We start from the raw sequence: 25,187 nt of genomic DNA on the forward strand, positions 1-25,187 counted from the left end.
ATGTTATTTAACGGCAATAAACGAATTGAATTGAATTGAATCCTTAATTTTAAAGAATCTACTAAACACTGATCATACCAGTGCTGTATCATCAGCATAAGCAAGTATCTATACTTTAATTGTAGTTCTAATGTCATTAATAAATATTAAAAACACTAAGGAACCCAATATACCACCTTGAGTAGTACCATGTTTAATATCTACAGTGTCATGTATAATATCATCTATTTTAACCACTTGCTTCCTACCTTTACATAAAGACATCAGCATTATCCCCTATTCCATGCTTTTTAAACTTATAATTTAATATATCAATATCTGATACATCAACCGCTTTCTTAAAATCTAAATATATAGCTACGGTATTACTGCAGTTATCAGAACTTTTTTAAATTTAATTAATATGCTTATGCACAGCTATGTCAGTTCCTTTTCCTGGTAAAAATAGTAATCGATTTCTGGGCAAGATGTTCCTATCACAAAAAAATTGTAAAAGCCTGTCTTTAATTATTTATTCAAATATTTTAGCTACTATACTGATTACAGAGATAGGAGGGTAAGACCACACTTCTTTGGTTTCTCTTGACTTAAATATTCCTACAGGAACGTACAGGAACAACAGCTGCCAGGAACAACAGATGCTGTTTTAAATTCATCAGGCACTACCCCTTCATCTAATGACTTAGTGAATAAATTATACAAAATCGGTGCAAATATGTTTTCATTCTCTTCTATCACAATTATATTTATACTATCAAACCCACAACTAAGCTTGTTTTTCATACAATTTATCTTATTTACTACGTCTACATATTGCACGTTAAAATCAGTAATTAAACATCATATTGTGTTTTGATCCTCCAGAAAAAAACATCTCTTCCAACCAAACTCTTCATTTCTTAATCTAGAAACTATGCTAGTAAAATACTCATTAAAGATATTTCCAACCATTCGCTCATTTCCCACAACATTCACTCATCATTACCAGTTGCAGTACTATCCATGCATTTCTTCCTTCTATTAGTACCTATTTTTTGTATTACATTCCAGTATTTTTTGAGTCGCTATTACGTCTATTTATAAGGTTGGAATAGTAAATATTTTTTCTTGTCTTATTTGCTTAGTTACAATTTTCGACAACTGTTTAAATTTTATTTTTAAGAACTAAATTATTTCTGTTTTTGGCATATTCCTTATAAAAACTTTTTTTACGATTAATTAATCTAATTAAATTATTTGTTATCTATTTACTCCTCTATCAGTTCCTACTGTTTTTTCAAGGTACAAGACACTGTAAAACGTGTTTTATTATAAACGCTAAGAAATAGTGAAATGCCACTATTGACGTTTGGGCTGTTAATTACTGGACTCCAATCAGCCAATAACAATTATCATTTCAACAATCTAGCATGTGACACCTTTAAAAAGTTGTCATTATTTGTTTTATCATTGCACCCGACATACCAACATTTAAGGCATGGTGGTCGGTTGTGCTCAATTCCCTGACATCACACGTACATGACAATGCCACCGGCCTGGTTATCTGGCCGAGGTTGAAACAGTAGGTATAGTCTAGGATGTTGTACCGCCCCTTCTCGCCCTCCTTTATCCACACTTCTGTCAGTATTATTATCTGATATTTAATTTCAAGGCTATTTAAATAAATAGCAATTTATCAGTCTTTTCTAATGCTACAAATCTTTAGGAAAAAAATACTGAAATTTAGATCTTGATTTTGACTCATGAACAATATAAAAATTAAAAAAGTATTACGGCTGTTAATTTTACTTAGGTGCCAATTATGTCAAATCCTCATTTGCATAGGTCTTTTATATTAGAGATACAAAATATCTTGTCATTTTCGGACTTCCTCACGTAAATATTGCCTTCCGAGAGCCATACAAATTTAAATCCAATGTCTCATGTCGTTTTGATTGGTAGAACAGGTTCTTGAAGAAAGGTGCCAGGTGCTTATAAACGTAGACATTCATTTTTGGTAGGTACTCGTGCTACAATGTCCGTTGTTTGATTTTCTTGACGTTTCGAAGTGGCTTTACTCTTTTGAAGAAATCTAAACACACTTCTGTCTGTCTGTTGGTGAACTGGAGTACAGTCTTGAAGGGATTGGTTGGATTTTCAAGTGTTAACAGTTTCCTGTTACACCTTAACTTCCCTATCATACTCATCAATTGTTTTAGAAAAATATTCTAGTAAAGTTTTAAATTCATCAATTTGTGATTCACGCTTTACTTCAGTTAAAAATTCCTGCGGGATAATGTCCTTAGGTTTAACAGTCTCACCATGAGTGCTGTAGGTCTTACACTTCCACTCGTCCCGCCTTTTCTCGCCCATCTGGTTCCAAGTGGCTGATTCCAAGATATCAGCGCAATCAAAATGTAAACTCAGTCACATGCTGCACATTTATCACAAGAATTTTTTCCGATGGTAACACATCTCCACATAACCCACAATCACTCATGTTCAACAATGCAAATTAATGAGGTACAATAGATAAGACGGAGCGACTGATATAGACGTCCGCAATGCTCGACTAACTGACACACACACACACACACACACGCCATTATCTTTTATTGTTTTGTGTGTCATATGTCTCTGGTATAAAAATTAAAAGAAAAATTAATATGCTATAATTTATATTTAAAATTGTCATGTCAGGCAATACTTTTGCAACGAAATAAACTGTGTTTTAGAATCATCGAATGGAGAATAATCGGGAAATATTTATTCATAACTTCATACACTTCCCTCTTGCTCTCAACAGTGAAGCGATTCCTGTATCAGAGAAGACACTGTGACGAAGGAAATTGTTAGGAATAGAACACTTTCCTGGGAACGCAGGTTAACCCCAGTACTGGTGTAGATCCAGGAATAGAATCTTTCGTGCATGCCTGCAACATCTCGGTGCAGCAGAGAGACAAAACAGAGCTCCAATGTACTGATGTACTGATAATGCAAGGATATCAAGTAGTTTTGAAAAAGATGCCTTTGCAACAGGCTTAGGATGATGAGACTCGAGGTCATTACGGGTGAGTTCAGAGCCGTGCGGCAAGATAACACACACCATTATTCTGAGCTAGTAGCTGGTACACCAATGCGAGGATCTAAGAGATAACATCAACAACAACCATTGGAGATTCCTACACAGACTCGGTGCTTCGTCGCCCAGCTCAAACATGAGGAGCTCGTCTTATGGGGAACATCCGACAAACCCGATTAGTGAGCTCCGGAACATCTCTGTAGATTCTTTGCAGATGAAACTGTCTCGGACTGTTAGAATGATGCAAAGCTGCATGTTGCCAGGCCTTACCGATATATAAGCGAACATATTTAAATGTTGAGTTCGTGCCTGTTTGCAGCCAACCCCATCTAAGCCTCGTCTTCAATCTGAAGGACAAGGGAGATACAAAATTCCAGTGCTGGTAAAGTAGGGAAACTCATGGTGGAATTTCGGGCCAAGCAATACGAGCTACTTATTTCTGTATCGGGGTAGAAATGCAAATGGCACATTCTGTTTTAACAGGTTCAATTCTGTTTATATTTTTGTCCATTTAAAGAAAAGTTGGTCTTATTCTAGCCTAGCTCTGAACATTCGTGGAGAACTTAACAAGCAGAATAAGAAGAGTCAATATAGTATAGTCTGTTAAAAAGTGCACCGGCCCAGACTATATCTACCTGTATGTCTAACCTTAGAGATGTGGCCCGACTCCCCCGGTACCAGAGTAGATTCAGTTGTAATAAATATCAACAAAAAAGTACCACTTTTAGAAGATATTTTGCAGCTTATGTCTGAGGGGAACGTTTACAGAGGTTAGTTGTAAGAAAACCACCTATGCTAAAGTTTTATATTTATATACTCAGGCATAGCTGAAGTTGTTTTTTTACACCCCCTTAACAGTTTCAGAGAATGTCAATATTTGTTTGGATCTTATACTTTTACATTAATTCTGACAATAATTGCGCTTATAACTCTGGCGTTTTCAGTACTTAGTTGTTGTGTATAACATAAATATTTCATACAACAAATTATTATACCTCATTATTGCCAAATGTGAGAGTAAATTTCTGTAGCTTCACTTGATGATTTCATGTGTACAGGAAACAATGTGCCCAGCAGCAAGGACGGAGTTCTATGGGCGGCCGGCGGGGATGACTGCGGGACGGCACCAGACGAAACGGACACGCTGTCCGACCCCGGGGCTGGTGGGGACAAGCTGGAGGGGACGGACTCAGCTCAGGACGACACTCTTCACCTCCAGAGACGGGTGGGACTCTTCAGTGGGGTGGCTCTAATTGTTGGAACCATGATCGGTGAGCTAACGCCAGAATGGGCTGTTTTTAAATTCTTGTCTGCATTTTTCATATCAGTTGTGTTTAAAAAGTGATATGAAACACAAATGATGTAAAGTAAATTTGTATCCAGCTCACCGTTCTCATTATAGATGACAAGTTCCCCTCTTTCAAGAATAGGCATACAGTTCCAGAAATTCAAGAGTTATTGAACACTTCAATTGGGTATTATACTTGTACGAGGGGAAGTTTCTTGAAATTCCTTTTAATGTCTCTTTGACAAGCTCACCTTGATGGGGAGTCTGGCTCCTCAAATGCTGCTGCGTCTAAAACAGGATTCTCTCCTTGTTTTGTTATTCAGCTTCAATTTTTTATAATTCTTAAAATTTAGTGTATTGGCATGTTTTCTTATGAACCGACGGTATCTCTGCTTTTTGCTGTAAGCTAAGCAAAATGAGTAAAAAGCTTTGTATTTATTCATTGATATAATTGTATTTGTTTTGCAATGTTGTATTTCTGTTTTGCTGTGCTAACTTGGACAATGATTTTTACTTGGATCTAGCTACTTATTTTCATATTTTTACCACACTTTTCTTTTTTCTTTAATATTAAATAGCAGGTCTATTTTCATTGACATAAACCTTATAAGTCTGACAATTTTTATAATACTACCAAATCGTAGTGGTAATTATAAGCTTTAAATATCTTCTAGCCTTAAGGGCAGTCTGACATGAAAAAAAAATTTTTTTTTGGGGAATTTTGGTTTTTTATTATTAATATTCTTTAGAATTTTCTCTTTAAAATGGTATATATAATATACCTTATTAACTATAATATGTAACCTTATATAAAAAAATATATATATAAAGGCTTGCAACTGTTGTTTGGCGTTGAGCACCACTCCTTATAGTAAACAACAATCTATAAAATAGATATTAATTGGGTTTTGTTATGTTGGTACTGTTTTGCTTTTAGTCTGGTTTTAGCTGATATCACACACTGTCAGCAATATGACAGATGTCATCTGTTGTTATTATTTTATGTTGGAGGTTATTGTGAAGTTTTGAAATACTGTGTTTTGTGATTTGCAAGTTTCCCTGTTGTTTTTATTTGTAAAGGAGTTTATTGTAATTGAATGTAGATTAAAATGGGTAATAAGAAGAGAGTAGGAACTAAGAAACTATGTTACAAGAAGAAGACTGTTGTTCGTAGCAAGAAAACAGTAGTAACTTCAGGTAATGAAGAGGATAAGGCCTAGAACACCCAAAGTTGTTTCCACATCCAATGAGAAATTGAGCCCTAACCTAGCCTGCTATGATAATTCAACTGATACCTTACAGTATGACATAGTAAACATTGTACAGCTAGAATCAGTTTTGAAAGATGTTGCAGTGTGTTGGGTTTGTCATGGCAACCTATCATTTAGTCGAAAACCATTAGCAGGGCTCGCAGTACAAATTTCCGTCTCCTGTAGCTGTGGCATGACAAAAGCTTTTGACAACTGTCCCAAAGCAACAGATATTAGGCCTAGGCCTATTGAGGCACCAAGCAAAAGTTCACAATGCTAACTATGACTTGAACCTAAGGTTAGTATACGGCTTGCGTGTAATTAGGAAAGGGCTATACTGCTGCCCAAACTCTTTGCGGCATGATGAATTTACCCGCTCCGCCCAGCAAGTTCAATCAACATGAACAGTTTTTGTCCAGCCATGTAGAAAGTGTGTGTGTGAAAACTCTATGAAGAGAGCAGTGACAGAAGCAGTTATTGAAAATGGAAATTCTAATGACTTATGTGTTGCGGTTGACGGAAGCTGGCAAAAGCGAGGCCACACCTCGCTAAATGGCGTTGTCACAATTACTTCAGCAGATACGGGTAAAGTAATAGATAATTTATTCAATGCCAAAATACTGTAACTGCCCTCAGAGAACAAGCAACCAACACTTAGAAAATATGCAAGGCAAATTATGTAGGTAGCAGTGGAGGTATGGAAGCTGAAGGTGCGACTGCAATGTTCAAAAGATCCGAGACTAAATACGGTGTTCGCTATGTGGAGTACCTTGGAGATGGTGACTCCAAATGGCTATGCAGCAGTTGTGGCAGAAGCACCATATGGCCCAGATGTGTCCATTCAGAAGTTGGAATGTGTAGGACACGTCCAGAAGAGGATGGGGACAAGAATAAGGGACTTTATCATGAAAAATAAAGGCTTGAAGCTTTCTGACGACGGAAAATCTCTTTCTGGGAAAGGTAGGCTAACAGGGAAGGCGATCCAACAAATCCAAATATACTATGGACTAGCCATCCGTAGGAATACACACAGCGTGGAAGCCATGAGGCGAGCAGTTTGGGCGTTGTAACTGTCATGTTCAGTCTACTAACGATACGCCTTTACATATTTTATGCCCAGACACCGAAGACACATGGTGTAAGTATAACAAAGCCGCCAAAGAAAAAAACTAAATATGACCACAGCCAGCATTTTTCACCTCTCACCTGTTCTAATGAAAGCAATCAAACCTATTTTTAAATCTTTGTGCAGCCTAGAACTACTCAGAAAATGTCTCAAAGGAAAATCTCAAAATCCTAATGAGTCTATGAATAATGTCATTTGGGCTCGGCTCCCTAAACGCACCCTTTGTTACACTAGGTGCTCTTAGGCTAGGTGTCTATGAGGCAGTCCTATCATTCAATGATGGGTTACAGCTCCCAAAGTGAAAGTTTTAGAGCACATTGGGCTAGAACCAGGACTGAATATGCGGTTAGCTTTAAAAACGTCTCGACACCCAGCGGATTCGCAAAGCAGATAAAGCGGCTACCGACATTGAAAAAAAAATCAGGCAATCAAGGACTTTAGCCAAAAGGAAGCTGGAGGATCTGTATCAAGAAGCAGAGGATCCAGACAACCCTTCCTACAGTGCAGGCCATCATTAAACCAAGGTATGAGTCCAAAATATGCTACCTTCTTGCTTTTTCTTGATTTGCCGAAACTTGTTATTTTTTTAACTTTGGGGCCCTATAACTTCAAAAACTACTAGGCCTACCCCAGTCAAATTTTTATACAGTATTCTACTTACTATTGCCTAGTTCCCCTCATGGGAATTTATAAATATCTCTTGTCAATGAGGCACAGTAAAACATTTTTACTTATAAAAAAGTTAGTTAAAAAACAATAAATTATAAAAAAATTATAACTTTTTTAATTTTTTTTTCAAATTTTAAAAACCTCATGATAAGACCTAGATTATAAGCTATTTAATAAGTAAAATAAAAATCAGGACTCTATCTATAACCATTACAGAGATATAGGTTCCCAAGTTAACATTATGTTCTTATGGAGGTCGACTGCCCTTAAGTTTTAAATAACAGAAAATGTTGTAAAACAATAACAAGCGTTTTAAACTCCAGGGTCTGGGATATTCGTGTCGCCATCCGGCTTGCTGATCCGAACTGGGTCTGTCGGGATGAGTTTTGTCATCTGGATCGCGTGTGGCGTCCTGTCGCTGTTAGGTAAGTGTCTTTCCCTTCATCTTGTATATCAGATTTAAAACAACTGTAGATAGGGGGTTCTTGTCAGGGTTGGCATAAAATCAATTGCTACATCTACAAGGTGGGCAAATGTCCCGCAATACTGGATGGAATATTTCCTCCGGAACCAACTTTGAAGAAAAAAGCTTAAAATAAAAGTTGTGTGGTTAGTAAAACTTCATCCTATGGGGGTTTATATGACTTTGTACAATGTCAATTTTATTTTTTTAAACATGTTCAGGAGGTATAGTGATATCTCCATTGTTTCACCTTGAAAGAAGAGAACAACGTAGTCCTTCATGTTTAGGCCAGCAACAGCCTTTAATACTAAGGGAGCTCCACCCACTCCAACAATCAACCTTCGTAGATTTATCTTTTTAACCCTACATCTCAACACTTATGGTTAGTGACATGTTGTTCCTGGCCATTAATGGGGTTGCCCAAATACATAGGTTACTGTGTACAGTGATTTCTTTTTAATATTCTGCACCTGCATTACAATGTTCTTTGCTAATTAACGTCTTTAATGTTTTAAATAGGCATAAGACAGCAAATTAGTTTCAGTAAGACAAGTTTAAATACAAAATGAAAACATTTCAAAGTTATATAACTATCAAAAATATATTAAAGTATTCTATACCTTCCAGACCTTTCGGTAGCACCCAAAACATCTCCTAGGTTTGTCCTTGACTCTGCTAGTAATATAACATTCCATCAAAATGTCTACTCATTTTTGACCAACTTCAAAAAAGAAGATTATATGCTGTCTGTGTGTATGTCTGTTTTATATAATTAATTTATGATGACTTCACAAATATGATAAAATCTAATTTGATCAATTATTGTCATAGAGCCATTTAAATTGTTGCATTTTCTGCCTGTACTTTTTTATTAAATGCAATATTAATACAATCCATGCTATTGTTATGTTACATTCAAATTATGCCCTTATTTAGAAATCCAATTTTATTGTTATTTATGGTAAATTGCATTTTGGTGTTAGAAACAATCATTTTGGCATGACAGTAATAGGTAAAGTAATTGTGTACTTGTCTCATTTTCATTAAAAAATGTATTCAGCAATTCACTTTTTTTATTTTCCAATGAAATATATAATTGAGAAAAAATAATTACCCGGAAATATTTTAAGATAAAATGCAACATCAAGCATTGTAGGAATGTGCTAGTAGTGGTGCACGTTGGATTCAGGACAAACATGCAGCCAGCAAATCGAGAGACATGTTGATTTATTTAACCTTTCGGTCAAGGAGCTTATGAGCCAGTTATAGCAACAGACTCTCTACTAGTAATTCGAACTTGAAAATACAGACAAACAATCTTGACAAACATCTTTCATCTTGCATGTTAAAGAAAATTGTCAATACTATATATAATTTATATAGTGCTATTGCAAGAGTACCTCTGATAATTTTGAAAATAAATTTGAAATATATGGTTGAATTTTTGCTACAAAAATGATGACATAATACAGAATCATCTGTAGCAGTATATCGGGTGTTGCATAAATCTCCGTGGAATTCTATGACTTGACTGTTCTTTAACAATAAACTTTCCAAAATGTCAATTATACAATAATTTCCAGAAAATATTACTTAAATAATCAAGCTAGTGAATTAGAACAAACTTATAGATGTTTTAACCCCTTCATTGTGGCTCTATATTGAGTGACACTGTAGAGCTCTCAGCCTCTGCATCATAAGGAGTCTGCCACAGTCAACGAGTTAAAAAGAAAAATATGAACATTTCTATCACCCATTGTAATAATTAATTTTATACACAAATTATCTATAGGATAAAAACTTTAGTAAATTATGGGGAACATTTAAAAATATCTTATATCTATTTTCATAAAGCTAGATTTTATTACTGAACTATTCGTTCCTCATTGACTCATTGACATAAAAGATTGTGTACTTCTAGGAGTGGCAAAAACTTGGAATTTAGTATATTAATATATTTTGGGTTGTTCTTAACAGGATAAGTTTATATTTTTCATTCTGTTTACATTCAGATAATGTTTAAGGGCCAATTTTCTATAAGATATATATATATATATATATATATATATATATATATATATATATATATATAGGGGAAATTGTTGTGAACCTGATATACCCAATAGAACAACACAAATGTTGTAGGAACAAGATTTGTTATTTACTTGGATATTCATAAACCATTAAAAACTCCTTAATACCATTTTGGGTGGAGTATGTAGAAAAAATACAGTATATAGTTTCGATGAAAACATGACAAATTTGCTAATAATAGCTTTAAATTACATGAAAGTTTGCATCTAAATACAGTTGGGATATATTCACCAAGTGTTTCACCAACATTTCAAAAAGCATCTTAGATTGAAAAATTAACGTTGTATTAGTAATAACACACACTCTTTTATATATATTTTTTTTAGTCCAGAACAAACATTATAGAAATTCGCCAAAATGTTATTGAAAGAAAAAAATCATAACAGTTGATAACAAATTTACTATTTGTTCCATTATACAAAAGATATGCATACTTAGAGGCAAAAATCTAAATTTTTTTAAATATGAAAATCTATGTTCATAATTTATTATTGATGGTGGGTTATTTGAAAGAATAACATATTTTTGGACAAAGCTTATAGGAGAACAAGTTTTACGTTAAAAACAGGTCCAGAGTAGTTAAAATAGCCTCTGTTGTGTCCCTCACATTCTCTGGTGAGAGTGCTATGTGATGTTCAGTGTACCTGTTTCATGCAGAGACATGGTTGGCAGTTATTTTAACAACTGAAGGTCAAAGATAGTACAGCCTTCAAAATCTATTTGACTACTATTGTAATCAATCCCTCTAGAGGTGTTCTCTTTAAGAGGTCAAGAGTGCTTGAATTAAAATGAATATTTTTTTATTAAAAACGTGTATGTAGTATTTAGTTAGATTATATACATGTTAATTCAGTAATTCCAGAATATTTCAATCCTTGTATTGTCATGTAAATCAACTTTAAACTTACAAATAGAAACACTAACTTAGCCCTTAACCAAAATAAATTCTGAATGAACCTGTTACAAGTTGAGTTACTAATCCAGAGCATACAGTATGATTCACACTGCCCTGGACTCACAGTCAATGAGTTGTCTGGCTTGTTCAAGCGTGGGAGTGTTTATATTGGCTAGAATGGTTACTTTCAGGATTATTTTCTTAGTAATTAGAACACCTGTGTGTGTGTTTCACTTTTGACTCATAGTTTAATATTATTAAATTGTAAAAATGTACTAAAATGTTCATTTTTAAACTTCAACTACTATACATTTTTTGGTTGGGTTGATAAATTGTAGATTCAATCTTATGGTGCCACTGTTGATTAATTTCTCAAGAATAAAGTCCCTTTCTCTCCCTCCCCCATTCCTTCCTGTTTCTTTCTCGTTTCTTTTTCTTTCTCTTTATTCACATGTATGAATATTTTGATAAAAAATAATCCCAAAACAAGTTTGTTTGTCATATGTAAAAAATACGAAAAGCTGTAAAGTCTTTATACAATAATGCTGAAACAATGCTTCTACAAACCTAAACGCACCTATGAACTTTTGGTCAGTTAAAGTTGAATTGTTGAGACTGAGAAGAGATGAACCTGAAAATGCTGAAATTCAACTGCCCAAGGGCTGAGGGTTTGAGAGATTAGAGATGATGAGTTTTAAAGTCAGTAAATTATAATAAAGTTGAGTTGATGATTTACAAAAACTATTATCTATACATCACTGCCAAAACTGATAGTCTGTCTGCCTTGTTGGTAATTAATTAATTGAATAGGACTATTGTAGAGATTACTTGATGATCCAGTATTACAGTGGCGTAACTATGGAGGGGGAGGGAAGGTGACTGGGATAGAATCATCCAAAAGCATTTAAAAAATAATGTACAGCAACAACCCAACATTTTTTAAATGCTGCAGTTAAATGTTTAATTTTTAATCAGGCCTTTTTAATCAATGTACATTATATTTATTCCGTCCCCCCACCGGTGTAGTGTAGTGTACTGTTTAGTACTCTTCAGTCCGATTCATCCTCCCCCCTCCCCTAAAGCTAAGTCATAGTTACGCCACTGGGTGAATATTGATAAGCTTTAGTTTAATTAAAAACTGTTCTCAATAAAATTGTAACAGAACCTGTGTTGTTTAAAATCCATATTAAACAATAAAATCCATGTTTTACACTGTATTTGTACCATTAATAAGCTGAATACTCTACTCTTCAGATTTTTCACCTTGGAAGAAAAATATAATTATACTTGTATCAGCTAGTTCTGGCATAATGTAGTGAATTGCAATATTGCAAATAAATTCGTACACTTAAAAATAGATCAGAAAACAAAATTCACTACGGTAAATTGCTGTAAATGGGACCAAATAATTGGAACGAAGGTAAGTAATAGGGCCATTATGTCAGAGTCCAAGCCAGCTTTACCTGTGGAGCTAAATATATTGGCCTGGCACCACCTTCCAACACAACTTAATACAATGCGCATTGCATTCCTTGCTCTCATCTTCATTCTCTTGACTGAGTCTGTTATGTTTATCCAGCCGTATAGAATGGATACTTGTTCATTGCTATTGAATCAATTTTATTTTCAACTGTTTGTTCAACTGTATACCAATTAATTAAACTTTCCTTTGAAAAATACCATCCTACTGATATTGAACTCAGTGGAATTTGAAATAAAACTATTTTTCTTTCTTTATATAACATACATTGTTATTTAGAATTAGAATTTCTACTAAAAACTAAGTCAATATCATTAAATTGTATAATTTCCATTTTTACTTTTCTTAAATAATTTTAAAAATTATTTATAAAATGTTAACATTATTGAATAACACTGAAATTTCATTAAAATTCTCATTAGTGTACTTTGTTTTCAACCAAGATTGATCTTGACGATTAATTTTAGTCTCTAGAAATGTATTGTTGACTTGATGGTTCAAGAAAATTGTCCTGATTTATTCCACAGATGGACCATTACTTTAAGAACCCTTTGGATGGTGTAGGTAGATATAAAGGAATCATAACTGAAATATTTTATTTCAGTGTGGTACAGTACACAACAATGATTGGTATATGTTAATGACATGTAGAACAAAATTAGACTACAGCTAAAATTAATTATGTCACTCTTTAATCAGAAGTTCTAGGGAGCCTTCGAATGAGCTTCTCCAACTTTTTAACCACCAAAAAAAGAGTATATATTATCCTTTAAAAACACCAAACTTAATCACAACACCAATTATATTAAAACCAACAGCAATAAAAATAAAAGCAGCATGGGAAATAATTCAAAGCAAGAGTAAAAGTACACCCCATAGGCTTCAAACCGATATTACTTCAGAAGACTTTAGTACTTTTTTTATTGACACAATAAAAAATATTAAAGTGAACACTGATACAGTTATTAATAGTAGTCTCAATTCATTAAAAGCTAATTGTATTAATTTATCATTTAAATCAATCAAGCCATCTTGCACAATGGCTAAAAGACTAAACAATTCATATAGTAATGACATCTACAATATATCTAATAATCTGTTAAAGATATTGATTTATATTTTTGTTGAGCCACTAACACTTTGCTTCAATATGTGTATGAGTCAGGGTATTTTTCCATAGCAACTGAAAGTGTCCAGAATTTGTCCAGTCTTTATAAAAGGTCCCTATAATGATCAAAGTAGCTACCGCCCCATCTCGGTCATCCCACTTATGTGACCACTTTATGTGACCTGAGTAAGGCCTTTGATTGTGTAGAACACAGTACTCTTTTAGCCAAATTGAAGCATTACAGAATTCATGGATGTGCCCTTGATTTTATAAAATCATACCTCATCAATAGAACACAAAAAGTATATATATATATATATATATATATATATATATATATATATATATCAAAGGAAATTGGTCACAGGAAGTTAAAATAGAGTATAGTGTCCCCCAGGGATCAGTACCTGGACCCTTACTTTTTATCATATATATATATATATATATATATATACAGGGTGGAGCGCGGTAATTTGCTTTTTTGCACTGCAGGCTGTGGCGGCACTGTTGGTCGAAGAGAGGGGAGAGTGGGCGTGGCTTATAGTGGCTGACGGGAGATTTGTATTCCTCCGCATTCCAGTTGCCATCATGCAGTGGACACGAGAGGAGAGGTCGTTTTGTGTTGAAGCGTATTTTTCAAATGCCCACCCGATCATTGCAGTGCAGCGTGCTTTTCGTTTACGATTCGCTGTTCCCCCCACGCGGACGTGTTCCTGATCGGCAATCAATTGTAAATTGGGTAACTGCATTCAGAACAGCAGGGAATGTGTCATGTGTATGAAGGGGACCTCAGAGAAGGATTACAACACCGGAAAACATCAATAGAGTTAGAGCAGCAGTACTGCAATCTCCAAAACGCTCTGCTCGGAAGCAATCCTTGCTCTTGCCATTTCAAGACGTTCTCTCCACCGGATTCTTCATGATGAACTGAGATTTCACCCGTATAAAATGTGCGTGGTCCATCAATTGTCAGCACGGGACTATTTGACACGGCGTACTTCTTGTGAAGACATGCTTGCAACTATACTGCGTGACGCAATTGTGTTCTTTTCTGATGAGGCACATTTTCACCTCAGTGGGTGTGTCAACAAGCAAAACATGTGCTACTGGAGTGAAACAAACCCCAGAGAAGTCCACCAGAGACCTCTGCATTCGGACCGCATCACTGTGTGGTGCGCCATATCACGAGTAGGCATCATTGGCCCTTACTTTTTTTCAGGATAACCGTCGTGCCATAATTGTGAACTTCGAACGCTACTTGACTATGATACAGGATTTTTTTTCAGCCGGCTCTTGAGGCAATGCAATTAGAGGATACATGGTTCCAACAGGATGGTGCCACTGCACACACAGCGAGGGTTACCATGAATTGTTTGAGGCAAATGTTTCCTGGACGGCTTATCTCTTTGAGGGGTGATGTGTGAACTGGCCGGCATGCTCACCAGACTTAGCCCCATGCGATTTTTTCCTTTGAGGTTACCCTGAAGTCGAAGGTGTATATCAACCGTCCCAACACCTTGGAAGACCTAAGGAACAATATTGAGGCTGAAATTGGCAGAATACCAGTCGACATGCTTGTTAGAGTTAATGAAAACTTCAGAAAACGTATGCAGCAGTGTGTGGATGCCGAAGGTCGACATTTGCCAGATACATTATTTAAAACTATGTAATTTAAAAATTCCCTTACTGTTCAATATAATTAAAATAAAAAATAATTTTTTCTAAGGTTCATAATTTTTTTATTTCATTTCCAAATCAGCAAATTACCGCGCTCCACCCTGTATATCTTATATATATAAAAATCTTGAGTCACGATGTATGTTGCCAATAAACTCCAAAACGACTGAACCAATTTCAATCAAATTTCACATGTATCCGTAATTTAGTCTAACTTAGAAGATAGGATAGTTATTATCTGAATTATTCGCTTATGTCGTGAATATAAACGAATAAAATGAAGAAAAGTTTTCAAAGCGCCTGCACATTATAACCTGCAATTACGAGATAGATACGTATATTAAACAGTGAAACACTATTTGAAGGCGCTAAGTTATGATGTATAATTGTCTAAACTAAATTTTTGGTTGAACTTAAAGGTTGAGTGGTAGACCACTTTGTAATAAAATACATTATGCATGTACAATACATTTTTGACATATTTTCTTGATCGTGACATCAAGGTAAAATCTACATCGGGGTTGGAAATATAATTTACTTCAACCAGAAATGCTCATACGCGGGCAAAACTTACGAAAAGCGTGCGAAGCCGCGGGAAACAGCTAGTATATATATATATATATATATATATCAATGACATAACATTGGCTGTTTTGCTAATACGCTTCTCTACGATGATGACACAAATTTTTTCAATAGTAGTAATAACCTGAATGAACTAAAGAAATTAACTGACTCCACAATAAACAAAGCATCAATGTGGTTTAAAGAAAACGGTTGTTTAATGAATGAAACTAAAACTCTAAACATTTTGTTTACTTTAAAATCAATTCCATTGATTTTCTGTGTACTGAATTATCTAGAATTATTTTTTTATTGAAACATCTATCTTACTACATAAGTGAAAATTATGTTTGGACTGAATATTTTGGCTACTTTCAGTCAATTTTGAGATATGGTGTAATACTGTGGGGAAATAGTGCTAGAGTTCAGAAAATATTAGTGCTTCAGAAGAAAGCTGTTAGAATTGTTGGTAAAGCTGAATATCTCGATCATTGTAAACCTGTTTTTATTAATCAAGGAGTTCTTACACTAGTTAACTTATATTTGTTTAACTTATCTGTTTACATTTTCAATAATAAGGATTTAATAAACCATACACAAACACATAACTACAACACAAGAAACAGAAATAACATTTTAATTGACTATTGTTGACTGTGTAAATCTTTGAATAGTCATGTTGTAATTGGTTTAAAAGTGCATAAAAAATTGAAACATCTGATTGAAAAATACCCTCTTAAAATTTATAAAAATAAACTTTATGAATGGCTGTTACAAAACCCATTCTATAATATTGATGGGTTTTTTTTCTATTAACAAAGTAGACTTTTAATGATTGTTTTAAGATAAACTCATGATATAATCAGTGTTATTCTCAACTAGACAATTAATGTCATATTATTATATACATAATATTTTTGTATTATACTTATTATATTATTTAGAAACAATGCTGTTTAGTCTGTAGCAGAATTAGACTTTGTCAATGCATGTAACATGTTTTACGACAAATAAAGGAATTTATTATTATTATCATAAGCACTAATATTTTTCCATACCAAAAGGTTCCAAAGCATTTTTCGTGTGTTTTTGCGCTATACAAATAATGCTAGAAAACAAACTCTCATTAAGAAATATAAACTACCTATAACACTTTTACCAGTTTCTATTTGTATTATGTACTTTTTTAAATTTGAGAATTCATCATCAATATAGATTAAGAGCGGTAAGTGTTAAATTTGCTTATAAGTATTTCTTAAGCACTTTTGAAAGCTACATTACTAATAAACTTTCAAATTGGTTCATATGCTCTGAGAGCTTGGAAAAGATCTAAATTTTTGTTATATTTTTATGTTCCACTATTATTTTATTATTTGAATTAATACTCTTTCTGAATTTACTAGAAATAACATAACATATTTGTTAAAATATCAATATATAATCTCTTCTTCATAAACATCTAAGTTATTAGTACAGTAAACTATAAACTCAACAAACTGGAATTTCCACATGGGTCTGTATTATTGCTACTGACTGTATATGCATAAACTTGTAGTACTATACAAGAATGAAACTAGTTTTAAAACTATCTGCTTTACTAGTCCCACATAGAAATAAAAGCTACAAATTTTCATGTACCAGTTCTTGAAACATCATCATCTATCCAATTTTGTAACAAATAATGAGTACATATTTCCATGATAATTCAATAACAATATAATATTATTTAATTCTGAATTAACACAATTATACACACATATACACATACCTTCTTAAGTATAAATATTTCAGTATATTTTAGTGAATTCTCAACTTCAGCTACATAAAGTACGGTACTTATAAGACGAAATATACTGTATGTAGTTGCAAGTACTATAGTTGAGATGTGTAGCAGAGTTGTTACATTCAACTAAAATGTCCAGATAACTTCTATTGTCCCTCTTCTGTTGATATATCCATGACATAAACATGCATTGTTACAGGTGCTCTGGCCTATGCTGAGTTGGGTACTATGAACACTAGCAGTGGAGCGGAGTATGCATACTTCATGGATGCGTTTGGACCACTTCCAGCGTTCCTCTTCTCCTGGGTCTCCACTCTGGTACTGAAACCCTCTCAAATGGCCATCATCTGCCTCAGCTTTGCCAAGTATGCTGTCGAAGCATTTGTTACTGAGTGTGAGCCGCCTGAGACCGTTGTCAAACTGGTCTCAGTACTTGCCATTTGTAAGTATATTTGTGTACATATTACCATGTTTACGTTGCCTTAGTGTTACTAAGTTCTTCACGGTTTTCAACATAATATTATGTTCATAGCAATTGCATCAAAATGTGCTACTGATGTAATGCATTGTTATATTGTTTCTGTTTTATTCTGTTGTCTGCCGTAATATTATGCAAGAAGCATTTCTATAACAACCGCAAGTCCCGCAAGTAGTTCTGGTGTTTTCTTCTAAATGTTAGCACTTCCTTGGTCCTCTGTCATGAGTGTTTGTATCTTGGAGAGTTTGTTGTATTTAGATAATGCAGAGAGCTACAGCGTGTTGTTGCATGTCATCCATTCAGGAGTATTTTATGGTTTTATTTCTAGTGTATATTATACTATGGAAATATCTGACGTACAAATAGACGGTTAACATTATTTTAATTTAAACAAAATAACATTTTGGCTACAATCGCAAAAAAATTGAAAAAAGACATTAGAAAGTAGATGTACAAGTAAAAATAAAGCAGGCATAGAAAATAGAAAGACAGAAAAGTATGTACCCAAACTCTACAAATCTGTTTCTGTAAAATACAGACAACAACAATTCAACGAAACAAACATCATTTTAAGTACAACAAACTGTTTAGGAGGTTAAAGTTGTACTGATCTTGAGTTAGTACCAAATATTGTTTACAAGTAGTTGATATATTTTCTGATCAACTTTTAAATTATTTTCATGAATTTGTCACCTCCTGCTTATTTTGAAAAATTTTAAAACATTTACAGATAATTCATTCAAAAAATTACTTTAAAGCATTATACTATATTATAATATTTAACCCTGGAACTGACATAAGTCATATATTACAACATAATGTCTTTTAATGTATAACATTGTAATTTACAATGCTTTTTTTAATGTCATATTACTCTAAAACTGCTCAGTAAACTTATGGAACACCATCAAATCAATTTTTGTGCCATTTTATATATTCTAAATAATAACCATATATTTGCTGCTACGTTTCTGGCTGAAAGAAAAATATACTTCTTGCTGCCTATCCAGCTGACTGTTACTTTTTTGTGCTTCAGCTGGGCATTGTTGTTTTGCTGTTATTGTGATTTGTTTATTTTAATGAAGTTGACCCTTGTCATTCCAGTGACATTAGAAATATTTAACAAGAGAAAAGTTGTAACTCTGTTGACAAAATTTATTTACCTGATGACATACTACTGGATAGAACTGCAATGGCAGATTACTCATCGATTACATTGTGTTGTTATTTTGTGTATAATACTTCTATATTTAGTTTTATGGCACTTAACTATTTAAGAACTATTTTCCTAGTGAAATGGTAAGCATTTAATTCACATTTGGTATTTGTTCTAACTTTTACAGCATTGGAGATTTATGGTATAAATAATTAAAATATTATAAAACAAGACTAAAAATTTTTGGACTTTTGTATATGTACAATTTTGTTAGAACACATTATTTTCCAGTCCATGCTGATTAAAATTATAGTTAGTGTCATATATTTTGTCATCTAGATATATATATATATAGCCTATATATAATATATATATATATATATATATATATATATTATATATACATGTTTATGAGTTTATAAAAGTTCATAAACAAAACCCTCGTAATTACTATCATTCAGACAACAATCATATAAGTTCTAAGATTACATAAATATCAAAACTAAGAAAAAATAAACAGACACCAAATTTAAATTTAATCTTCCTTAAAGATGCATTCTAAAATATATAAGCTTTTAATACTATTTTCTAGTACATGTACATGAGTATGTGTACAGAAATGAAGTAGATAATGACATGAAGCAATGGATCATATATATCCTCACTCATTTTAACATTGTTTTTCGATTTCCAGTGGTAATAATGTACATCAACTGCTACAGTGTCAACCTAGCAACAGGAGTGATGAATGTGTTCACAGCAGCAAAGCTTGTGGCTATCCTCATTGTAATTGTGGGAGGATTGTGGAAATTTCTAGAAGGTAATTTAGTTTAAATTCTTAATAAAAAGATGGCAAATAACACTGCAAAAAGGTTGGTGCAGATGAAAGAAAATTGATTTTAAAATAAATATCTATCCCAGCAAATATGGAGGGTGAAAATAGATGTGAAAATGGATCAATGGGAGTGGTTTTTTTAACAAGTTGAATATTTTTAATTTTTAAGTTGAATACAAGTACAGATGAATAATATGGAAAACCACACATTTCAGACACATTTAAGGATATTGTTTTTTATTTCAGTGCAAGGAATATGCTGTTTTCTGAACGTTGTAGAATTCTTTTTTAATTCAACTTTTTCAGAATCTCTGTTATGAAAAATCTGCATACATGAAAATCTACCATATGAATGTAGAATCACAAAAGAAATGATAAAATACATTGAGGAGCAATTTATTTTACTTGTCATCAAAATATTACAATTTAACTTATAAAACCATTTGTTCTAAAACTTCTAAGTATAATAATACTGTTACTGAAAATTCAATCTGCAAATGGTATTCAACATGAAATATTTATAAATAGTATGTAAAATCAAATAAAACCATGGAAAGATTTTTTTGTACTCCATAGAAATTTAAATATAGTATATTTTCAAGCAAATTAAAAAATCTGAATATTGTTTTCAGGTAACACCCAAAATATAGAACAGCCATTTCAAGGCACAACATCATCATTTGGGAACGTTGCAACAGCCTTTTACACTGGCCTTTGGGCATACGACGGCTGGAATAACCTAAACTATGTCACAGAAGAAATAAAAAATCCATCAAAGTAAGTTGAATATTGCAGTGATATATGTTGCTTGGTTTTTGTAGTGCACAATCCTGTGTTGTAGTTGTTTATATAGTATTGGTACAAATATATTGTAGTGTATTTCAAGCACGAATTTAATTATTAGGTCACAATATGTTTTTTATATATGTTTCATTTTATGCCTGAAGAAAATTTAACAATTAATACCAAATAAACAATTGAAAATAATTTATTATGGATTAACATAACACCTCTTTTTCTATAGGATAAAAAATTATACTGGGAAATTGGACTAATAATGAATTTCAGAAATTATTTGTTTTATAATAAAAAAAACCATAAGAGTAATAATGAAAAGTATTCAGAGACTAACAATACTTGGGATGTTTATTTTAAATACAATTTCTATATTATATTTTCATTTTAAAAGTAAATAGAACATATAAAATAATATTCTTAATTATAACACAATTTAGCTTATGTATAAAATTTTAGACCCCCAATAACGTAGATTATTTTAACATCTTTCATTCCAAGCTGAGGTCAGAAGTATAATATTTTATAAACATATAGATTAGAAAATAATAAAATTTATTTAAAACAAGGCTATAAGCTTTCTTGGTACCAATAACATTCTACAGAAACATTTAATACCCATTAAATTTAAAAAATGCATCCATTAAAAACAATTGAAATAGTCTGTCTTTAGTTGCTCTATAGTAAATTTATCATCAATCCTCTTCTATCATTTGTATTTTGTTATTAATTAATAATGACTTCTTTTCAGTAATAAAATGAATCTAAATTATTACACACTTTATATATGAGTTATATGCTATTTTTTTAGTATTATAACACATTTTACTTTTAAACTAATAATTCAAATGATTTAATGTCATTGGTTTAAGTTTTCAGTAAATCATTACTGAACTCTCCACCATTGTATCACTGAACAACAGACAATTTTACAATCATTAATTCATGTTTTATTTCACATAGATAGTTGGCCAGAACTGAGAGGGTTAATGACAATCCCCTCACTTAACAAATCACACCTAACAACAAAGTTAATAGTATTTTTTAACATTTACGATTTTTAAACCAAGAAAGGCTTAATGAATAGTCATAATTAATTAATAGATTTTATGTTACAATTTTATTTCTATAAACTCTGATAACAATGATTCTATTGGAATTTTTCGGTAAAAAAACATCTTTCACTAGAAAATAATAACTATCACGACTTACTGTAGAGCAATAAAAAGAGATAAATATTTTATAGATCTTTGAGAAATTTTTAGCTTTTGGTATGAAAATTAAAACTTAAAAGTTTATACAGATAAACAAGAGAAATACAAACATTGCATAATTTTGACTTAGAAATAGTGGCAAACCAAAATTTGTTATATTTTAAATGAATAAAATATCATCATATTTATAACAAATCATTTCACATATAAAATGTTACTCATGTTTTTATAAAAATGTAAGTGTTATCTTTAAATCTGTTTGTCATTTTATTTTACTGATTTTATAAGTCTCCTGACTTTCTCCGAGATACCCAGCCCGTTTCCCTTGACATTTTACAATTAGTTTCTTCTCTGTGTAGGTTAAATTTGGTGTATTTTTTATACAGAAAGCTTTGTGTTTAACGCTGCATATTTTACAAAAATCTTACGCACTAAAGATATTATGGCTTGAGATGTAACTTTTAGATTAGTTTTAGAAGCTTTTACTTAGATAACACAACATAAAATGAATTTTAAATAATAACTTTTATTGCCACCTAAGCAAGAATATGTACTAGGTGACACTAGGCATTCATACACTTTTCACTAGAATTATGATTTGAGTTTCGTTTTCATTTATAATAGTTAATAATTTATAATAGTTCTTTAAACGGATTAATTATAATTTCAATTAAACATTAAATCTAAAAAATACAACAAATTGTAATAATTAAAGATTTTGTATATTTAAATAACCAATTAGGGCTGTATATTTCATTATAATATATTTTTGGATTTAAATACATTTTGCCTTCCAAACTGTGGGACTGTCACCCTAACCATTATGACCTATTAAAAGTTTGATAAATTCTGTCTATAAAATCACCCAAAATTAGAAAACTATCATCAAGAGCATAATAAATAAAAGATAATTGCAAATGCAGTACAAATATAAGCTTTAGACCTATGAAATATTTGCAGTATTTCATCATTATTGATGAATGGGTAATTTTTTTTATAGGACAAATTACAAACAAAAATTAATTCAGCTGATGTGTCACTTGTAAGAAGTCATGCATCCATGCACAAAAATGTTTTAAAAACTACAAAAAATTAAAATTAGGATAAACAGTAGAAAAATTATATACTGTTTATAAAAAAAATTATAAATTTTGCTTTTCTTCAATCAAAATAACCATATACAGTCAACTACTATTTGCTACTATGCCCAATGGATCTACTAACTGGTGTGGACACTGATAGGAACCTACCGCGGGCAATAATCATCGGAATCCCTCTGGTGACTGTTTGCTACGTGCTGATAAACATCTCCTACCTGGCCGTGATGTCTCCCGCAGAGATGGTAGAGTCAGAGGCAGTTGCCGTTGTGAGTACAACAACAATATCGTAGTTCTCTAGCAATCCCTATAATAACAATAACACTAATATTTGAACAAATATTTTATTTACTAGTTTTGCCCAAAGGTTTATAACAACTCAACATTTTTAATAATAATCATATTTTGCAGCAGGAGTTTAAGAAAAATGTATTTAGTACGAGTCAAAACTTGTGTTACAAAATTATTTACTGAGAGGTATGATGATTGGAACCAGTGAACAATTATGAGGTAGCAACAAAACTAATACTCAGGAAGTGACTATTTTTTATTATTTTATTAGTTAAAACTAAACTTAATTTTTAAAATAATTGAGGTTTTAGAAAATTGTAAGGAGTAAATTAATTAAAAGATTTTGTGAAAGTTAGATTACGAAAACCATGACTAGAATGCATGGTCTTTGCTTATTTTAAAAATTCTATTTTCCAAAATGTATTAGTCCCTTGTAGTATCAGATTATGTCAACATTTTGCAATAGGAATCTTTTGTCCTGCAAACAGGATGTCATATCCCTAACTCTCTGTCCACAATATCATCATACTCTACCCTAGTTCCGCAATCATTTCCTTACTGTGCAGTTGAAAACAGTGCACTGCTGGAGTATTTGAAGTGTTAACATATTATAAGTAGAGTTTACTACTATGGTTTTGAATTAGTTTTATATGAACATCAATTGACCTTATTTTATAAGACATTGTATTATATAGTGTGTTAATGTTTTTTGGATTTTAAATATAGTTTTGAATAACAGATTGGCTGATTAACACTTTCTAATAATGGGGAGCTCTGACATTGTTATTTATGTCATATTTTACATTAACAATGCCAGTAGAATGTATTTTATCACATGAAATGTTTAAATTTATAAGAGGACAAATTTTGTAAACAAAATTATTTCTGTTCTATTTTGTTTTTATGTGTATTCTAAGGGGTAACCAATGGGGTGATCTATCTGGGTGTCATGTTTCTGGCATATAAAAGTTCCTGTTTTGTCGGATCGGCTGATTCAGTAACTCAAGAAAGATGTGTCTTAAAGGCCTGTAGGTCAACTGGGCATAAAGGAAGAAAGCAAAATGTGTCACTATAAATTAATATCTTGTATTATAAAATGTTGTGATTTTTTAGAATGATGTGAAAATTCCATAATTAGTCGTCCCAAGCACAAAGTGGAATAACATCCATCCATGATTATAACTGCCAGTAACGAAAACCGTTTTCAATGAGGCATAATTTTGTTTTTGTATTCCTGAGAAATTGTGATTTGGAACTTTTATTCTTTGGGGAGACGAATTGTGCACCCAACTTGGTACATTGTATTCTGAAGCATTTACATAAGTGCATGCTCATAATAAACAATTCATAAATTTAGGCAAATTCATAAAACACAAGATAATGGGTGGAGTGAATAAAACCTAGAATCTACTGGTTAGCACCTAGCCCCTAGTCCTAGCTCTTCCTCAAATCGGAGTGAATAAACAAATGCTAGGTCTAGGTAGAAACATCTACCCTAGTTTAAGAAGTAACAGGAAAAAAAACTTGAGCAACTGCTAGGCATAGCACTTGCTAAGCCTAGCAACAACTAGGTTTTCATGTTGTGACTTGTTCCCCCCTCCTCTCTCCTCCGCCGCAGCGCCGCGCCCGGCGCCGCTCCGTTTTCGATGCAGTCTTGTCTCTTGTCACTACTCACTAGTCAGTTCGCTTGTAGTTCGCTTTGTGTTCAGGATAATTATTTCGACTGTTCGACTGTTTGATTGGAAATTAGTTTACCATCACAGCAGTCATGTCATCCAGCGACGAAGATGTTGGTGACGATAAATATTTAGACAGGGCTTTGTTTGTCAAACTGGTGACTCAACACCCAGTAATAATTGAAAA

The 25,187-nt window shown here is 32.6% G+C and overlaps 1 protein-coding gene across 1 annotated transcript in view; it reads left to right on the top strand.

Annotated features, from left to right (window-relative positions):
* The first annotated feature begins 4,094 nt into the window (after positions 1-4,094).
* The window catches only part of LOC124373419 (b(0,+)-type amino acid transporter 1-like), a 33,212-nt gene continuing 12,119 nt past the window's right edge, over positions 4,095-25,187 (top strand). Inside the window, 6 exon segments of the mRNA XM_046831793.1 lie at positions 4,095-4,332; positions 7,718-7,819; positions 17,658-17,900; positions 19,787-19,912; positions 20,560-20,704; positions 23,179-23,302. Coding sequence (XP_046687749.1) covers positions 4,110-4,332; positions 7,718-7,819; positions 17,658-17,900; positions 19,787-19,912; positions 20,560-20,704; positions 23,179-23,302 — 963 coding nt within the window. The 5' untranslated portion in view covers positions 4,095-4,109.

Source organism: Homalodisca vitripennis, unplaced genomic scaffold (genome assembly GCF_021130785.1).
Source record: "Homalodisca vitripennis isolate AUS2020 unplaced genomic scaffold, UT_GWSS_2.1 ScUCBcl_5466;HRSCAF=12193, whole genome shotgun sequence".
Lineage (NCBI taxonomy): Eukaryota > Metazoa > Arthropoda > Insecta > Hemiptera > Cicadellidae > Homalodisca > Homalodisca vitripennis.